Here is a 20692-nt window from a genome sequence, read left to right on the forward strand (position 1 = left end):
ATACATGTACTTTGTCTTCTAAAAAGAAAAGGAGTCAGTAAATAATTTTTTCAGCTTCTCAGGATAAGTAGCTACTCATTTATACTCTCCATAGTGTAGTTTTAATTTTCTATTCCATTGTGGTACTTCTTTTCCTAATGTTTGTAGGTGGGGTGTGTGTGTGCTTGCGTGCATGCATGTGTGCATATATGCATGGTGGTGGTGGTATTCTTAAATTATTCTAGACTTACAGAAGAGGTGCAAGTATAGTAAAAGAATTCCTGGATATCCTTCACCCAGATTCCCCAAATGTTAACTTTTACTACATTTGCCTTATTCTCTCTCTCCCTCATCCCCACATTATTTTTTTGACCTGGCTAAGAATGAGATGTAGACATTATTCCTTCCTATCTCTAAATACGTTAGTGTGTTTTCCGAAAACAAGAAATTCTTTTGCATGACCACAGTTCAGTTATCAAAATGAGGAAATTAATATTGGTACAATACTGTTATCTAATCTATCAAAGTTCTGTTGAATTGTTGTTTTTATCATTTAATAGAAATCTGTTTAAATTCTCTAGACATAATGCTAAAAATATTTAAAATGGAGCCTTGCTGTACCATTTGAGAACATATAAACTAAACTAAATTTTAATTTGTTAGAGACTTTCATGTTTTCACTTAGATATACTTTTTTTCTTTTTAATCACTGGTAAGGAATTGAACCAAAGCTAAACATCCTGGAAATTGTTAAACCTGCGGAAACAGTTGAAGTAGTTATTGATCCAGATGCCCACCATGCCGAAGCAGAAGCACATCTTGTTGAGGAAGCTCAAGTGATAACTCTTGATGGCACAAAACACATTACAACCATTTCAGATGAAACCTCAGAACAAGTGACGAGATGGGCTGCTGCTCTGGAAGGTTATAGGAAAGAGCAAGAACGTCTTGGGATACCCTATGGTAATAAAATACATAATAATTATGTTGGGTAGAACAATAAGAATTAAGCTTGACATGGAAGACATAATAATTACGTTAGGTAGAGTAATAAGTAAGCTTGACATGGAAGACAGTAGGGTGAGTAAATTATCTATCTTAAATGTAGAATTTTTAGGAAATATATTGATTTTCTTTGTTTTTGTTTTTGGTTTTTTTGGACTGTAACATATGATGGTGCTGAGAATACAAAGATACAAAGAAAAAATCTGCCCTTAGGGCATTCACAGTGTAGTTGAAGAGAGAGAAGATAAATGAAAAAAGATAATTACTATAAAGGTAACATGTTTTTAAGCTGTCAATAACTGGTATAAAGAAGCATACTATTAGAATCTCAAAAGGATCATAGTGGTCTGGGGGAAAATTGGGAAAGAGTTTATTATAGACAAGGAAACTGCTAGACATTGCCGACAGGAAATGTTTGTGCAAAGCTGAGAAGTGTGAGTCGTGAGAAGATGCATTGGGTAAGGACTTATTCTGTAGCATTGTAGAACTGTTTTTGATTGATGGAAGTGACAGTTGAAAATGAATGTGGCAGTGGTATATGGCATAAGTTGGAGCAGGTTGTTGGGGTGTGACTAGGTGCTAATATTTAGGTTAGCCTAGACCAGGTGATTTCTGTGGGAGCAGAAAGGAGGAGATGAATCAAAATAGTGATGGGACTGAGCAATTGATTGATGGATTGTGTGAGGGTAGAGAGGGGAGATTCAAGTATTGATCTAACTAACTTCTTAAGCTTGGATGACTAGGCAATAATAATATAAGAATTGGTTACATCTTCATTACATATTTCCTGAGCCGGGCACCATGTTAAATTCTGGGCTTTCAGTAGTGCACAGGAAAGATAGTCCATGCCTTCTAAACCTTAGTGGAGAAGGTAGGAAAGTCTGGTATTGGAAAGATTTTTCAAGGGAAAGTGTTGATTGTACTTGATTTTCAAGTAATAGTACAAATTCAACTGGAGGTCACCAGAAAGTAGTTTCAGGTGCACAAAATTTGGACTGGAGATAAAGATGTTATCTGGGACTCAGTCACATTGAATTTGTGTTAAAGTCATACAAGTAGATGCAGTCTCTGACGGAGAGAGATAAAATGGAAGAGAACATAATGCTGGACCTTGTCAACATTTAGGGTTGAGGAACAGGAAGGGGGGGAGACATGGAAAGCTTAACAGATAGAAGGAAAATAAGAACTGTATATAGTGCTGATGAAATTGGGGAAGAGTTTTAGATGGTCACAAGTCTCGATGCTGCTGAGAAAGTCAAAGAATGCTGACTGAGTAATATCTATTACATTTGGTCATTAGAGGCTCATTGGTAGATTTAGATAAAAGCAGCTGCTGAGTTGGAGCGACAAAGCTGAATTATAAGAACTAAATAAACATTGTAGAAATGGAGAAAATTGAGTATTAATTTGGGGGATGGGCAGGTGGGAAGAATGCTGGGGTAATAAATAAATAATATTGAAGGTTCAAGAGTTGGTGGTGACCTGAGTGTATTTGTAGATAAATGGTGTGGAACTAGTGGGAGAAGGAAAGATTCAAGAAGCAAGGATAGGAGTTATTCACTGGAGCATAACAAGATAAAAGAGTCCAGTTTGAAGGATGAGACCTAAGCCATTCCTCAAAGAATAAGAAAGCTGTTAAGACCAAGTCTAGTGGCAGTGTGGATCTTTTCATTTGCTGTCAATTTTGGGTTTTTTGTGTAGCATCTCAGTCTGGCCCTGTGCTGCCCAGTGCCGTGGTCACCAGTCCCATGTGAGCACTTGAAATATGCCTGGTCTGAATTGAGATATGCTGTAAGAGTAAAACACCCAGTACAAAAGGAAAAGAATGTAAAATCTTATAAATATTTTACCTAGATTACATGTTGAAATGAAAACATTTGGATGTATTAAGTGAAATTATTATCAAAATGAATTTCATCTGTTTCTTTACCTTTTTAATGTAGCCATTAGAAAATTTTAAAGTTACATAGTGGCCTGCGTTATGTTGGACAGTGCTAATCTAGACAATTTCTGCCTTCAGTACTGGGGAGTTTTCCTTCATTATTATTTTGACAATAACCTTCTGTGTTTCTCTGTTCTTTTTCTAGAACTCCTATCGAATCTCCTGGGTTGATCCTCTACATCTTTTTTCTTCCTTATTTTTCATCTTCATATCTATTTGTACTACTTTCTGCCAAATTTTCTTGTCTTTTTTTTTTTAATTATATATTATTTATTTATGGCTGTGTTGGGTCTTCGTTGCTGAGCGCGGGCTTTTCTCTAGTTGCGGCGAGTGGGGGCCACTCCTCGTTGCGGTGCACGGGCTTCTCATTGCAGTGGCTTCTCTTGTTGGTGGAGCACAGGCTCTAGGTGTGTGGGCTTCAATTAGTTGTGGCACACAGGCTCAGTAGTTGTGACTTGCGGGCTCAGTAATTGTGGCGCATGGGCTTAGTTGCTCCGCGGCATGTGGGGTCTTCCTGGACCAGGGCTCGAACCTGTGTCCCCTGCACTGGCAGGAGGATTCTTAACCACCGCGCCACCAAGGAAGTCCCTTTCTTGTCTTTATATTGCAAACTGATTTTTATTTTCAATTTACAAGGGCTATTTATTTTGGTTGTTCCCTTTCCATAGCATTCTGATCTTATATTACAGGTATCATGTTTTCTCTCCTCTCTATGTTGATTACAGTGAAGTGGGGGTTTATTATTATTATTTTTGTTGTTTGCAGTTTGTTATTGCATTATTTCTGCTTCCTCTGGGTTCTGTTTTTCTGTTTATTTTTGGTCGTCTAGTGGTTTCCTTTTAGTCTCTCAAATAATCTGATTATTTTTGACCATCTGTTCATATTTAAGAGTGAATAACTTTAAAGCTAATTAGTTTGAAGTCTGGAAGGGGTTTGTTGACTATGCTGGTAAAATGGGGTGTTGGTCATTTTATTAAAAGATTTTCAAGTGTCAGCACGTATAGATCTTTTTCCTGGGTCTCCCAACTTCTCTGGAAAATTGGCCAAACACCTGTCAGGAGTAGGTTGGGGTGAGGATTTAGGGTTGATGTGTGTGTGTGAATGTTGCATTCTGGAAGTGGAAAGGGAAGTGGAGTGGGTGGAAAGGGTCTCACTCTTCGGTTTGTAGACCGGTCTAAAGTGTTCCTGGTGCCTACGTGGTGGGGAGATGCTTCCATTTCTGTCATTTCCCACTCATGTTCCTGTGAGTTTACATCTTTCAGAAGTTTCTTTACTGTCATTTTACTAAGGACTTAGAGAAAAGAGGCAGGGAGAACATGCATGGCAATTAGTTATGTTAAACTAGAAGACCTGATATCATTTAAGAAAACAAGGCGGACTATTTTCCCCTAACATTTTTTTTTTTTTTTTTTTTTTGCGGTACACGGGCCTCTCACTGTTGTGGCCTCTCCTGCTGTGGAGCACAGGCTCCGGTCGCGCAGGCTCAGCGGCCATGGCTTACTGGCCCAGCCGCTCCGTGGCATGTGGGATCTTCCCAGACTGGGGCACGAACCCGTGTTCCCTGCATCGGCAGGCGGACTCCCAACCACTGCGCCACCAGGGAAGCCCTCCCCTAACTTTTTGATCCTGATACTTTTTTGTTCATGTTTACATAAAATGTGCTTACTTGAACTTTGAAGTGTGTTTCAGGATAGCTTTTCTAACTTTCCAGAACTCCTGTTTGTTGTTTTTGAGTAGTATTACAGGATAGAGCCTCATGCTTTTTCAGTTCCTGTCTGTTCCTTGACTTCACTTTTATCTGGACCTCCTCTTTCCCTTTTCCTTTCCTTTGTGTTTCGATGCTGCTCAATTTCAGTTCCACTCCCACCAGTTTCTCCTTATTGTGGTCTTCTTTTCTGGAAGTGATCCTTGGCTTAGTTTGAAAATTCCACAGGTGCTTCACTGCTCCATCCCCTTTAAAGCTGACCATGGACCTTTGTATTCCTCTGCTATTGAGTTGGGCAAAACTGTGCTTTCAAAGAATACTTCCTGGCTGTGTTCAGTTTTTCACATGCTCAGGATGGAGAGTGAGATGTTCCTTTGCTTCCCTCTGCTTTCTCCTGCACAGATGCTGATACCATACAGGTCTTGTGACTGTTACTGCTTTGTCTTCACCTGCATGTATTTTGGGTTCCATGGGGATATCATGTCACCTGGTTTAATTGTAAATGTCCATGGATTTTTGGTTTTGATCTCTAGTTGCTTTTAGTGGTGGGTTTTGTTTTGCTTTATGTGTGCATTCAGAGAAATTTTAAAACTTTGCTGCCATCTTCTTAGAATCTTCCTTCCTTAACTTCCTTGTGAAAAAAAATCAAATAAAAAATCAATTCTGTGGCTTTCAATCTTGTATTATGTTTGATTCATTTTTACTGTAAATTGGCTCTTGATAGGTAGTACCTAAGTGTTATTTTTCCTCACTTATTTTCTTATTGAATAGCATGCATCTTGGGGGCATATAATCAATACCATTTGGATAGATTACCTTCTCCGTGCAGAAATACCTATACCAAAATTAATTCAGCTAGTATTTATTAAAATTCTGTGAGTAGAAATTCTGTTATGTGTCAGGGATACAATCATGAACTGTTTACACATGTTGGCCATCTTTTTTATTTGTGAATTCATTCAATAGTAAAAAATGATGAAGAAAATGAAACTATTTGGATTCACCTTTTATAGATTTAACAAATGTACGCACAAAGCGCCGTGGTAAGCTCTGAAGATTCAGTGGTTTACAAGACACAGTCCTTATATTTAAGACCTCAAGGTTTTATAGGGGTAGACAGCTGAGTAGACATGCAATTAGCGTGTTGTATTGTAAGTGCCACCATAAGGGTAAGTGCAGGAACAACTGACTTTTTACAAGAAGTAAAAGTGAGGAAAGATTACCTTCATATTTTGGAGAATATGTCTCCCCAGAAACCCCTTATAGTTTTATTTTTTCAGTGCATCAAATCATACACTACTACAAAATAATTTTTAAAAACTTGTTTAATTTACTCCATTTCCTACAAGGTAATCATATATTTTATTCTTCCATTTGGCCCACTGGAGAGCAGTTTTGCATTTTGTTTTTCTTGGTAAAATTCCAGACTAACTGATGTAGAAATAGGTGAATCCATCAAAAATTTAGATTAAGAAATTGAAAAGGAGCTAAGGAGAAAATAGAGCATAAGAATCTTTTTTATTTCATATAATGAGTTTATTTACTTCACTTACTTGTAAAAAAAAGAAACCTGTCTGGATTTTATCTGCGTGTTTGTGTGTGTGTGTGTTGACAAGTTAACTGTAAATTTATATAATATCTAAGATGCAACTAGGCCAATGGTAATATTTTTCTCTTTAGATCCCATACAGTGGTCCACAGACCAAGTCCTGCATTGGGTGGTTTGGGTAATGAAGGAATTCAGCATGACCGATATAGACCTCACTACGCTGAACATTTCTGGAAGAGAACTCTGTAGTCTCAACCAAGAAGATTTTTTTCAGCGGGTTCCTCGGGGAGAAATCCTCTGGAGTCATCTGGAACTTCTTCGAAAATGTATAAAATTGAAATTATTGTCTATTTGCCTTGTAGCTTAAGTTTAGTTTTATTTCTTTATAACTTTGTTTTCATCTAAATTGTTCATTGATAATAGCAATAATAATTAACATCTATTAATTGTGCTGAGAGCACAATTGTGCTGAGAGCTTTATATGTATTATCTCATTTGATCTCGTACTAATGCCACAGATCGTTACTTTCCTTATCTCTTCAGATACGAATCTGAGGCTTAGAGAGCCCCTACAAGGTTATACAGCCTAAGGTGAGGCAGAGACAGGATCCAAACCCAGGCAGACTAACCCTAGAATCCAAGTTCTGAAGTAAGATTCTATGCCCTGCATTTAGCTCTGTTCATATATTCTAGTTGTTGACTTCTGTTTCATCAGTCAGTTCTGTCCTTTATGCTCATCTTCTAGAAATTTAAGATTATTTGTTCACAGATGGCTTCCCTCTCATTCCCTTCATTATTGGGATTAAATCTTTTAAAATGTATTTTAATTGAATGGGATCTTAAGGGAGAAAGGGGAAGTGTAAGTATGCAACACACCATCTTGAATTGGAAGCCACTGGTTATAGTGTTATCATGTTGCTTGACGGACATTATTATTATGATTTTGGCTGTCCAACAAAAAGAGCTCAAATAAATGTAAATGATTTTGCTTGAATTTTAATCCATTTTATATATCAGTGACTGTTAAAATATCTTAGCAGTAACCCATTCACTGACACTGTTAAATAAATCAGGAATGCTAGCCAAACCCATATAGTTTTCAGAATGTGTGAATAGGACACTCTGACTTTGTTTTATAATGGTTATGGATGAAAATGTAACTGGTAGCGTTTCATCCTACTGTGTACCCAGTAAGGGGACAGATCTGGTAGAGGGATTTTTCACAGTCATTTAATGCTTAGGGTTTTCATCCGCTGTTGATTCAAGAAATGAGCTCTGCAGAGAAGCTTTCCTTCATTGTTTTTATTGGTAATGCCTCTCTGGTGTTGGTTCTCTTAAATATTAGGAGGAAAAAATATTTAAAAGACTTATTACATTCATTATATTTACAGGGTTTATTTCCAATTTCAGTTCCTATTAGATAAATAAGTTGAATGTTCTGGTTGGAAGTTTATCCTTAGCTTCACAGGTTTTCTTCCCTGCAGAGCTTTTCAGCTGAGTAAGGTAAATTCTGAATTGTTTCAGGATTTTAACATGTAAGTTATGTTTACAGAAACATTTTCTTGTAGGGACTCTCGAGAATAGAACAAGGACAGTGTTTAGACTACAGTTTAGTTTTTCTCCAATTCATGGTTTTCGCTCTGTCTCCCGGGTCAGCACTTTTTGGTTGTTTCTCTCTGGTTCTCCCAGTGCTTCTCAAATGTTAAAGCTCATTCGGAGACTTTTCCTAGTACAGTGGGCAGAGAAATCTTGTGTATCTTTCCATCTCTTTGCAGTCAGTAGTAGAATGGGTCTTCTTCAGAAGAGCTCTGCTCTGGAATTGTTTTGTTTTCAAAAGTAACAAAGCCCCAGAGCCTAGATGAGTATCTTAGGGAATTCCTTGCTTATCTGGCCGTGGTTCTTTGCCTGGTGAGGAAATCCCATCTGGTTTGGGAATCTAATTCTCAGAATCTGGGAATGGATAGGGTGATGTGTAAGGCTATTTCTGGCAGTCTTTCTGTAATTCACAAGCCTTACCTCTCAGAACAGGCTCCTTTGGGCACAGTCTAGTTCTCTGGCCCCTCCTGTAGAGTGAAGTCTACAGCATATTTCTGAAAGGCATTTATTAACCCAGCATTTATTATCTTTTCCTCAATGATCTATCAAGGAGACACAATACTGAACAGATAGAGCTCCATCTTTACATATTTGTGTTAGTTTTCCCACCCGAGCCACCAGCTTCCTGCAGCTTCCCTTCTGGTGAAACTTCATCGAAGAAGTCCTACAATACATGGGGAAGATAATTAGGAAATGTTCCAGTAGTACCAGCTCTATGATGTCCTTCTTCGTGTGAATATGTCTTCTGCCACCAAAGGCACAAAGCTCTCAGTTTGCTGAGGGTGTTATTTAGAAAAAAGAATTGCCTTATGCCTTTAGTGTCCAAAGTTTCTTCATAAAATGCCTCCATACGCTCAGAGCTTTGCCCCTTAGGGCTCTGCTTCCTTCATGCATGACCAGGATTTGAGGGCTATAGAGGAATATGATAATTAGAGTGCCTGTATGGTCTTGGACCAGGCTTTCCAAAGCCCCTCTCTTTCTTTGTTCTGCCTTGTTATCTTGAGAGTTCCCAGGAAACAAACCAAACTCCACTCTGAAAAGCAGGGCTGAGAAGCTGATCTTACAGATCAGGAATGCCTGTGCTGTGTGGTGGTGACTCTCTTTCGCCTCTTTTTGGTCTAGGGCACTGTGTTTATTTACAGTCACGAATGGAACAATTTCATTCCAATAGCACTTTGCCTTTTCAAGTTACTTTTATAAAATCTGAGGGAAAATATACCACAAATATAAAGCATGCATTTTTCTTCAAGAGGGACAGTGGTTCTTGGGGAGAATGCTCAGAACTAGGAATGTGGATAAAAGAATAGTGTCTTCAATTTACTGAAAAGTTAACTACGTTTCAGGCATTGTGCTTCTTAAAAATACTTTCCTTTAATCCTTACAGCCACCTCATACAGTGGTAGGTGGGGGTATCTCATTTCAATATGAAGAAATCAGTGGTGAAATTGGTTGAATAATTTACCACACCCACAAAGCCAGTAAGTGAGTGCTAAGATCAGAACCCAAATCTGAGGCTAGTTCCATGTAATTGTTTACACTCCCAAACTCAGGACCCCCAAAGAAAGCTCCCATCTGAGAAGTAGGATTCAGATCTCTTTTTAGTTTCCCAGTCCTCTCCAGCTCTGTGTCTTTAGTTGGATCCTGGCGTGGCATCCTAAGTAGAAGTGTGTTGGGAGCCCATGCCCCAGGACTCACTCAGTACACAGATGACTGCTGGTAGGTGCAATTTCAGTTCAAGAGAGAAGCATCCAGTCTATGATGGGCACTAAATAGGCTGAAGAAATATAGACTGGGAAGTGTAACTCTTGTCTGAGAGGAAAATAATAGCATTTAAGTAGGGAATAGCAACAGATGAGTAATGAATGGTTCTCCAAAGGGTTACTAGGACCTTTTACACTGTAACTCATGTCAAGAGCTGTATTTATAGACATGTTAAATTATTTAGTTCAGTTGTGACACTGAGGACAGCTACAATTCCACTGAAAATTTGGCTGTCTTTAAGAAGAAACATTCTAAAGTTAAAGCCGTTTTATTAAAAAATGAATGTTAGATAAGTAAATTATGATACTCTTCTCATACCATCTTGAAGAGAAAGAGCCTTTTTGATGAAGAAAGTGTATCTAAATAATTTCATTGTGATCTATATTCTCATCTTTGATCTGATCTTGAAGATTTCCTATTTTACATAGAACATAGATAAATAGATTTAGAATAGGTATTTACATTTAGAAAACCCTGGTTCTCTGAATAACTTTTCTGAACATGAAAAGAATTTGGAACTTTCCTTCTGCTGCTTCTCTTAAAAATATCTTTTCCCTGTAAAATGACTATCAAGGATCTTTTTAGGTTATTATGCCAGTAAGTTTCAATTGTTTGATGTTTTGCTCTTTTGTTTGCTTGGTTTTTGTTTTAGTTGTGGAGTTTTTTGTTTTTTGTTTTTTTATTAAGTTGAATTTTACTGGATTGGAGTTTGCATTTCTGGTTTAAGTGAAAACAAAAAATTTTTATGTGTGTTCTTCAGACGTATTGGCAAGCCAAGAACAACAGATGAATGAGATAGTTACAATTGATCAACGTGAGTATTCATGTGCCCATAATATGTGGCCCATTTATCAATAAGAAACGTTTTCTTTATTTAGTACTGCAAGGTAGTAAAAAAAACTAATTTTTAAATTTCCTATGAAGTATTTTAGATATACAAAGAAATAATAAAGTATAACCAACATCTGTGTATACCATAAGAGATAAAACTTTGTATATCAGGTTTACCTGTTGTAGATCCCACTTTAAATGACTATCCTGAACTTGATGTTTATTATTCTATGCATATTTTATCTTTTTACCAACTTAAGTAACCATAAACACTTTAGGGCATTGTTGTATACATGTCTAAACTTCTGGGGAAAAATGGTGATACACTGTGCATATCCTTTTGTAACTTGCTTTTTTGTTTAACATTTATGAGACCCATGTTGATACATGCTCAATTTTATTTTCACTGCTATATATTATTTTTAAAACTTTGTGAACATCATTGAATGAATATTGTAAGAATGCTTGTGAGATTCTCTGGTTGTAGTATCATGGGGTTTCTACCCTTTCAACCTTACTAGGTAAGACCAAAGTTTTTCTCAAAGGGGGTATGTTTGTACTCTTATCAGCGGTGGAACATGAATTCTCATTTGTCCACATTCTCCAAAATTTGATAAACCATTTTTTATGAACAAATAATTTAAAAAATAGATTTTTAAAATAACTTTAATGTATCGCTAGATTTATCACATCAATAAGTTTTTCCAAAATAAGGAGACCAACTTTTATTCGCTATGTTAAGATGCACAAACTGTAATACAGACATTATACCTTATCCTCTGAACTTGTGCTGAGGTAATTAGAGGGGCGTTAGTTAAACTAATTGCGTTTTATTTCTTTCAGTAATTTTTTTCACTGTATTGGAAGGAGAAAAAATATGTTTTTCCTTGTCTTGCTTTGCAGCTGTGCAAATTATTCCAGCATCAGTGCAGTCTGCTACACCAACAGCCATTAAAGCTATAAATAGTAGTGCAAAGGCAGCTAAAGTACAAAGAGCTCCAAGGATTTCAGGAGAAGACAGAAGTTCACCTGGGAACAGAACAGGTATTTTTGCATTATCATCTGGTATTTATAAAATTTGTCGAATTATGTATATTTCGTTTTATTTCACAGTATGAAAATGTGAATATGGACTGTTTCTCTGGCAATACTTAGACAGCATTTGTAAAAAAAAAATTGTGTTTTTAGTGTGGCTGAGGTATGCACCAGAAGACCTGTGTTGTCTTTTGCCTTCTGTTAATCCATAGCATTGTGGTCAATGGTTGTCATTCTTGTCAATTTTTAGGAAACAACGGCCAAATCCAACTGTGGCAGTTTTTGCTAGAACTTCTTACTGACAAGGATGCTCGAGACTGCATTTCTTGGGTTGGTGATGAAGGAGAATTTAAGCTAAATCAGCCCGAACTGGTTGCACAAAAATGGGGACAACGTAAAAATAAACCTACAATGAACTATGAGAAACTTAGTCGTGCATTAAGGTAAGAATTTATTACTTTTCTTTAAGTATCAAACCTTTCTAAAAAATAGCTTCTTATTCTAGTGTAAACACTTATGTAATGATGTTAAAATACTTGTTTATAAAATGTTTTCTTTATATAAATAAAACTAAAAATTTTCACATTTATGTTAAAAATTACTTCTTAAAAAGATTTTTAGTAATAATTTGAGGTACATAGAGTTTTTTAAAAGATGATTCTAAGATTATTTGTTTTTATCTGATTTAAAAGCATGTACTATGTTTAAAACAAACGTATTTAATCTTTGAGGTTTCTGTTATTTACATAACAGAGATGCTATCATTTGGTATAGGTGAACTGAATGAGTGTAAATTCTAGCAAATACGTAGATATTGTCAATTTTTATAATTAGATGCAAAATGTCAACCCATATCCCTGTTTTTCCTTCCCCCACAATATGCCTAAATCTGAATATCCAAACTTTACATCAGTTGAGTTGGAGTAGAATAATTATTTATAATTTCTCGTAAGTGGTATGAAAGTTTTTGACATAATTACTGTCATAAATTATGCTTACTACAGCGATAGAAATTCAGTATGTGCACTTAAGTATCTGAGAAGTAGGATATATAGGAATTATGTCTATGTTTTTGGGAGAGTAAATTTGGTAAAGCAGTTCTGCAGTTTACCTCTGTATTCCTAAATAACATGCTTTTACTGCTACTTCATGTTTCACTAGAGCATTGTTTGTGAATTTCACAGAGATTACGATTTACCTCTCATCATTAACACACACACCCTTCCCATCCCTTCATCCAAGTGTAATTATATAATTATGTGGAAGTGTTGGTTAGATCAGTATTCATTGTTACAAGATCATGGCATGTAAGTACTATTACATAGTTTATCATGATTATTTTTCTTTTCCAAAATGACCATTTGTTTTCCTTAGCATACATAAGTAACTACAGTGCTTTATTTTCAATGTACTTATCACTTATTCAGTCTCAGACACTTTGCCAACTATCTAAAGATCCTTTCTGTATAATCAGTTTTGACAGTTGATGTGATTGTGTACATACAAGTCCCCTCAAAATTACAGATGAATTATTAGAATTAATAATCAAGATGTCACTTCTCCCCAGATTGGTCTTTCAATGCAGTAACCACCTGAATAAATGTTTTCATAGAACTTGACAAGATAATTGTAAAATTTATATAGGAATATAAGGTATCACGATAACCACGACACCTGAAGAAGATTAATTAACAAAGTGGGAAGACTTGCTCTACAGGATATTGAGACTCATTGTAAAGCTACAGCAACAGTAAGACAGTGTGCTATTTGCTTAGGACAGACAAATAGAACAAGGATTAGAGTAGATAGCCCGAATAGAACCAAGAATATAGGAACATTTGATTTAAAGATGGCAGTGGGGAAAAGACCTACTTTTCAATCAGTAGTGCTGGGACAGTTGACTATCCATATTGACCCCTTCCTCATAGCATACTAAAAATCAATTCTATGTCACTTGTAGCTCTAAATGTGAAAGTAAAATAGGGAGGCATCTAGAAATACCTACTTGACTTCAGTGGATGAGGAAAGACATTAACAGAGCCAAAAGCACTAACATAATGGAAAAGATCAATAAATTGGACTACATTTAAATTTAAAACTTCCGGTCATCAGAAACCATCATTAGGAGGGAGAAAGTCAAGCCACACATATCTGACATAAGACTCTTACCTGGAATATCTAAAGAAGTCTTACAAATCCATAGGAAAATTAGGAAAAATGGGCAAGAAACTTAAGCAGACACATTAGACTAGAGATTGTCCAAATGGCCAATGAACATATGCAGTGGTTCACAACCTCATTAGTAATCAGGGAAATGTATTTTATTGATTGATTGATTGATTGATTGATTGGCTGTGTTGGGTCTTTGTTGCTGTGCGTGGGCTTTCTCTAGTTGTGGCGAGCAGGGGCTACTCTTCGTTGCGGTGCACAGGCTTCTCATTGCAGTGGCTTCTCTTGTTGCAGAGCACGGGCTCTAGGTGCGCAAGCTTCAGTAGTTGAGGCACACGGGCTTAGTTGCTCCGTAGCATGTGGGATCTTCCCGGACCAGGGCTTGAACCCGTGTCCCCTGCGTTGGCAGGTGGATTCTTAACCACTGTGCCACCGGGGAAGTCCAGGGAAGTGTATTTTAAAACCACAATAAAATGGTACAGTGCACACCCCAGAGTGGCTAAAATTAAAATAATTGCTTGTACCAAGTGTTGGTGAGGATATGGAGCAGTGGGAATGCTTCTACACTTCTGGTAGGAATGTAAACTGTGACCGATAACCCAGCAGTTTGTCTTCTAAGGGTGTACCAGACAAAAATGTACATATATGTTCACATGCATGCTTATAACAGCATTATTTATAACATCCCCAAACCAGAAACCACCCAAATATCTATCAACAGTAGAGTGAATAAATAAACTAATATACAAGGGAATACTGTGTATCCATTAAAAATGCACTGATATGGGTGAATGTCACAAACATAACGTTCAGTGAAAAAAATCCAGACCCAAAAGAGTATATACTGGATTTATATAGTAGAGTATAAAAAAACCCAGCAAGACTAAATTACAGCATTTATGGATGATGTTTGGGTGATAAGACTATAAAAAGAAGCAACGGAATTATTATCATGAAACAGGATTGTGTAACCTTTTAGAGCAAGGGAGGGGTGATGATGGGGAGGCGCCGCAGAGGAGCTCTAGGGTGCTGACAGTGCTCTGTGTCCTGACCTGAGTCATAGTTAACAGGTGACTGTCCGCTTTGTAATAAATCACTGAGCTGTTCGCTTTTGTGTCCTTCCTGTTTGTGTAATATATTTCCCAATTTAACAGTTTTCTAAAAATACAAGTTAAAAAAAGGGGTGGGGAGAAAAGAAATCATATCCATGAAAATACAGGCATCGAGGCTTCCCTGGTAGCACAGTGGTTAAGAATCCACCTGCCAATGCAGGGGACATGGGTTCGAGCCCTGGTCCGGGAAGATCCCACATGCCACAGAACAGCTAAGTCTGTGTGCCACAACTACTGAGCCTGTGCTCTAGAGCCCGCGAGCCACAACTACTGAGCCCATGTGCCACAACTACTGAAGCCCACGCACCTAGACCCCGTGCTTCGCAACAAGAGAAGCCACCTTAATGAGAGGCCTGCACACCGCAATGAAGAGTAGCTCTGCTCGCTGCAACTAAAAAGCCTGTGCGCAGCAACGAAGACCCAATGCAGCCATAAATGAATGAATGAATGAATGAATAAAAATACAGGCATTGTGTACCTTTCTACTTTCTTCATTTTAGGGGGGCAACAAATGCAGTGGGTGCTGTTATATGTGGTCGTATGACGCATCTACTAGACTGGAGGAAGTATTAAGTAAAATTAAGTGTTAATTTAAATGAGAATGTATATGTATGACATTTTATAACCTCTTACCAAGAAACATACGATTATACCAACTCCAGTTTTGTTTTAGAAATGTAAAACCACTTTCCTTCTTCATTTTCCTTTTTTCCCAAGTGTCTTAGTTGTTACAGCCTTACATATTATGTAGAAATTTTCTTAAGAAATTGAAATGCCTACAGCATTTTAACTGGATGACAAGCATTGGTGGTTTGTGGGCTGAGATCTAAATTCTGTATTAATGTAATTGACAAAAAAGGAGACAGGAGACTATGCCCAGTGTGTTATATCTCTTACTGGGAAAGTGAACATAACCATTATACTTTAGCTGTTCTAGAATTAGGGAAAGATGACATAATTTCCTGCATGTAGTCTTTTCATTAATGGATTTTTGGTTAAACTGAGTGATTTTTATAATAAAATACTGCTAAATGTGATAGTTTATACCACTGGTACTTTTGCAAATAGTTGTTTCTTTTGTAACAGCTCTTCATCAAATGGCACAAATGGGCAGTGCAGTTTTAAAATAAAGGCTCCAAAATCTGCCAGCCCAGAAAAGTTTTGACTTACCTTTTTTTTCCCTATTATTGGAATTGGCAGTGCATAGGGGTAAATAAAGTCTGTTTTCCAAAGTAAGTATAAATCCAACTGTTCTATATCCATAGAAAACAGCAGTAGACCAGACTTCTAGAGTGATTTCCCCAAATGTACTTGTGTAGGTTTAGAAACATTGTTTCTTTATGATGTCCTCTTTTATGTTTTTCTGTATCCTCTTTTTTTTTTTTTAAGCGCTTTTGCTTACTCTTTTGAGGCTCCCTATTGGTTTGGAGAATTTCTCTGTAAGGGGAGAGCCTTTACATATTAAAATGATAAAGATGAAAGCATAGCTACATAATAAAGGATTTTGTACAAGAAAGAGAGGAAATGGACATTCCAACAATCCAAAGAATATGTGTATTAAATTTTTATTCATATTATATGAATAAAGCTATATATCAATATAGCTTCTATTTCTAGAGGGCTATATGTGGCAGTCATTGTGTGCTAAGCACTTTACAAATCCTTTTAATCCTTTTAATCTTCAACAATTCTATTAGTGTTAATACTGTTTTTAATGTCATTTTATAAATGAGGAATAAAAGCTTAGAGAAAATGTGCCTTTCCTGTGGTCACAAAGGGTAATAAGTTGAGATGTTAGGTTTTGAATCTCGGCGTTCTGATTCAGAGCCCTTATTCTTAGGCTCTATTACTGCTCCCAAGGTTTTTTGTTTTGCTTAGTAATCTTTATTTTTAAATCAGTGTTTCATCATAATTTTTGAAAATATGTTTTGAAGATTTAGTACATAAAATTTTAGTGCTTAGCATTGAAATTTTAGTTAATAATGTTCTGAAGTTTCCTTGGATAATAACATTAAAAATTTTATATAAACTCAGTGTTAATTGCTATTGTGGTAGATAAAATACTAGGCTTCTTCTTATGGAATAATCTGTGAAATATTGTAAGAAGTCCAAATTTTAAATTTTTATTTATTTATTTATTTACATCTTTATTGGAGTATAATTGCTGTACAATGGTGTGTTAGTTTCTGCTGTATAACAAAGTGAATCAGCCATTCATAAACGTATATCCCCATATCTCCTCCCTCTTGCATCTCCCTCCTACCCTCCCTATCCCACTCCTCTAGGTGGTCACAAAGCACTGAGCTGATCTCCCTGTGCTATGCATCTGCTTCCCATTAGCTGTTTTACATTTGGTAGTGTATATATGTCCATGCCACTCTGTCACTTCGTCCCAGCTTACCTTTCCCCCTCCCCGTGTCCTCAAGTTCATTCTCTACGTCTGCATCTTTACTCCTGTCCTTCCCCTAGGTTCTTCAGAACCATTTTTTTTTTAGATTCCATATATATGTGTTAGCATATGGTATTTGTTTTACTCTTTCTGACTTACTTCACTCTGTATTACAGTCTCTAGGTCCATCCACCTCACTACAAATAACTCAGTTTCGTTTCTTTTTATGGCTGAGTAATATTCCATTGTATATATATGCCACATCTTCTTTATCCATTCATCTGTCGATGGACACTTCCATGTCCTGGCTATTGTAAATAGAGCTGCAGTGAACATTATGGTACATGAGTCTGTTTGATTTATGGTTTTCTCAGGATATATGCCCAGTAGTGGGATTGCTGGGTCGTATGGTAGTTCTATTTCAAATTTTATTTTCTGTTTTGTTTGTTTTGTTTTTGGCCACACCACATGGCCTGTGGGATCTTAGTTCCGCAACCAGGGATCGAACCCGGGTCCATGGCAGTGAAAGACCACGTCCTAATCACTGGACCACCAGGGAATTCCCAAGAAGTCCAAATTTAAAATTTTTTAATGTAGTCCTAATGTGTTTTCTCTTTTTTTTAAAGGTATTATTACGATGGGGACATGATTTGTAAAGTTCAAGGCAAGAGATTTGTATACAAGTTTGTCTGTGACTTGAAGACTCTTATCGGATACAGTGCAGCAGAGTTGAACCGTTTGGTCACAGAATGTGAACAGAAGAAACTTGCAAAGATGCAACTCCATGGAATTGCCCAGCCAGTCACAGCAGTAGCCCTGGCTACTGCGTCTCTGCAAACAGAAAAGGATAATTGAGCCCAGGACCTTTTGGGAGTCCAAGGTCTTTCTTAAATGTTAGAGCAAGTATTGCTCTTACCTTTATTACTGAATTTGAATCTTCTTTTATTTCTAGACTGTACAGTCTGATGCATGATTTTTTTATAAATATTTCATACTCTTGTGAATTTGGATCTTTTTACTTTGAGCATATATTTTAGAAAATGTGTATGTTAAACGATCACCACAATGTGTTTAGGCAGGTTCATTGTGGGATAGTTTGTTAACAGTCAAGAAAGCTAAACTGGTCAGTATTAATGTCTAGCCCAACCAAAAATAGCCAGAGGCTATTGATGAAAAATAAATGAAAATATCTCCAGGAAACAGTCTGGCTTAACTATTTTTGAAAATATAACTGTTTCCCCTCTCTGCTGCTTTAGATGTTGCTTTACATAGAACCAGAAAACGGAATTTTTCACAGCTGAAGCATGTATGCCTGTTTCATCTAATCAAGCAGAGCTAAAATAGTCATATCAAATAAAATTATAATATTAATAAATTACTAAACTAAGAACATCATGTTATTAAAGTAATTTATATATTTGCAAGCAAAGGACAGTAAAAAGACTGGCAGAGGAACAGTGCTGAAGAAAGAGATCCAGGTTTAAATCTGGCTTTACTCAAGCCAATTTTAAGGATTTACTGTATAGCTATTTCATAATGTCAGGCCAAGAATTTAAATTATTATAAGAGAGGCATTAAATTCTAATAAACCAACTATTACAAAAATTCTCATATGATCTCTGCTTTCCCTATCAGAGATTTAAAAAACTGAACAAGTGTACCTCAACCCGAAAATAAAAGTTTGGTTTAGTTTGGTTTGGTATGGCTTTTTTTTTTTTTTTAATTACCCTGTAGTGCTGGTTTATTATACAAAGCAGCTTATATAAGTCCTGGGTTTCAGATGAAGTGAAGACTTTAAATCAGTCAGTAGTACTTTACCTTTCAAGACATTAGTAAATTACTTGCAAATAGTTTTAAAAGGAAATTTTGAACTCCAGTGTAGGCAGTCTTTTCTTAAAACAAAATTTCCCATTTATTTAATTTTTTCCTTTGAATATTATATATGAGTGTACAGATATCTATATACATGTCCAGTTGACCATCTTATATATATATATATATATACACATGTACACACATATAAATGAAGACATAATATTCAAAGCAAAGATATTTCAAAAGGTGATAACTCATTTAAAAAATTCTTTAAAAATTAAATAACTCTTATATACGTAAAACTCTTTACTTACCACAAGCCAACACTAAACAGAAATGGCTAGAAATGTCTTTCTTTTTTTCTTGCTTGCTGTGCTTGGTTTCCTTGCTTTTTTTCTTTTTGTTTTAAGGTATTATGCACGAATCATATGAGATACTGGCAAATAATCCTCTTATAGCAGAAGATTGATTCTCAAATATTACTTTATATACCTTCTTCCTCATCATCGCCTTTAAATCCATCCCTCTAAACAGCTTAGTAAGAGCTCAATACTTTTACTAACTAGGAGGAAAGTGCCACGCTAATGCAGTCAAAGAGGCACTGTTAGCAGTTGCTGCCACTAGTACCAAATAGTGGTTTGGAGAGAACCATGAGGACAGGGATCTTAGGAACAAGGAGTAGAGGAAGGCGTCTGTGACCTCCTTTTCTGGTAACCTCAAGTCATAATATTAAGTGTTTTTTTATGCTGTAGGACTGCAACATGCAATGTCAGGTCATTTATATTTTTATTATGTCTAAGTCTTTTAAGACCCTGCAGTAGAATCTAAAAAGAATAAAATTTGTAATTTCCATTTTTACCTTTTTATAAACACATACAGAGTAGACTGACAAATTATTAGTTTAATTTGGATGCTGTGATTGCAAGAATATCTGAATAGAATAGAAATATGAAATAATATATAGAAGCTCTAGTTCAGATAACAGCTATAAAGAAGGTTTGCACCATCCTCTTATGGCCTGGGTAGTTGACAAGTCACTTACAGTTTTAAAATAATAATAATAAAGTTTACTATTCTGGTATATTTATCAAGAGCTTAAAATTATTGACTTTTTGATTTAAAATACTTTGGGGGAAACATGTTAAAGTTTTAGCCAAGATGACATATTTCCGTTATGTCTCAACTCTATGTATATATATATTTTAGACAAGGAACACCCATATTTCTTCTAGATCCCTAAAATCAAACTATTATTTCTTTTTTCCTTATGTGTTCCTCAGATACTTTTTTTTAAAAAAAAAAACCACATTCTATCCATTTTCTTCCTTTTGCAGTTCTTATTTTATTCCTCATTATCATTTGAACAGAGACAGTTCTCATACATGATCAGGTGCTGTGTCTTTTTTCTTCTTTGCCTCTCACCATTGTTTTATGCACCATAACATAAGTAATGAGACTAATTTCCCCAGTTGACTCAAGAAACTTCTGTTACTTTGTCTCAACTTATAAACTATTTCCGTTGTCCTTATTGAGGTTGCAGTTATCAGAAGCCAAGTAGTCTTTTCTTTTGTTGAAAGATAACTTGTGTTTTGAAAGAAAATATAATTTGCTCTGCTTTTATGAATGAAGTTTCCAGAGAAGAAGTTACAATATATTCAAAAGGGAGAAAGATAAAATTATTGGCCGTCTTCCATACCATGTAAGTACAAAAATAATGAAGTGTGTTCATTTTTGTTTTAAAACTTTTTTCCCACATGAGATTTCTCATTGAGCCAACTTTCATACATATCTTGCTGGCCTTAAG

The 20692-nt window shown here is 36.1% G+C and overlaps 1 protein-coding gene across 2 annotated transcripts in view; it reads left to right on the forward strand.

The window, feature by feature from the left end:
* Positions 1 to 20175, forward strand: part of GABPA (GA binding protein transcription factor subunit alpha) — a 34989-nt gene extending 14814 nt beyond the window's left edge. For both annotated transcript variants that reach the window (XM_082625922.1, XM_082625921.1), the window contains exons 5-10: positions 697 to 942; positions 6312 to 6506; positions 10298 to 10351; positions 11272 to 11412; positions 11654 to 11846; positions 17700 to 20175. In XM_082625922.1, the coding sequence (XP_082482048.1) occupies positions 697 to 942; positions 6312 to 6506; positions 10298 to 10351; positions 11272 to 11412; positions 11654 to 11846; positions 17700 to 17928 (1058 nt within the window). In that variant the 3' untranslated portion in view covers positions 17929 to 20175. The remainder of the gene's footprint in view (positions 1 to 696; positions 943 to 6311; positions 6507 to 10297; positions 10352 to 11271; positions 11413 to 11653; positions 11847 to 17699) is intronic.
* Positions 20176 to 20692: the final 517 nt, after the last annotated feature.

This window comes from Mesoplodon mirus (assembly GCF_964341445.2).
Source record: "Mesoplodon mirus genome assembly, chromosome: 6".
Lineage (NCBI taxonomy): Eukaryota > Metazoa > Chordata > Mammalia > Artiodactyla > Ziphiidae > Mesoplodon > Mesoplodon mirus.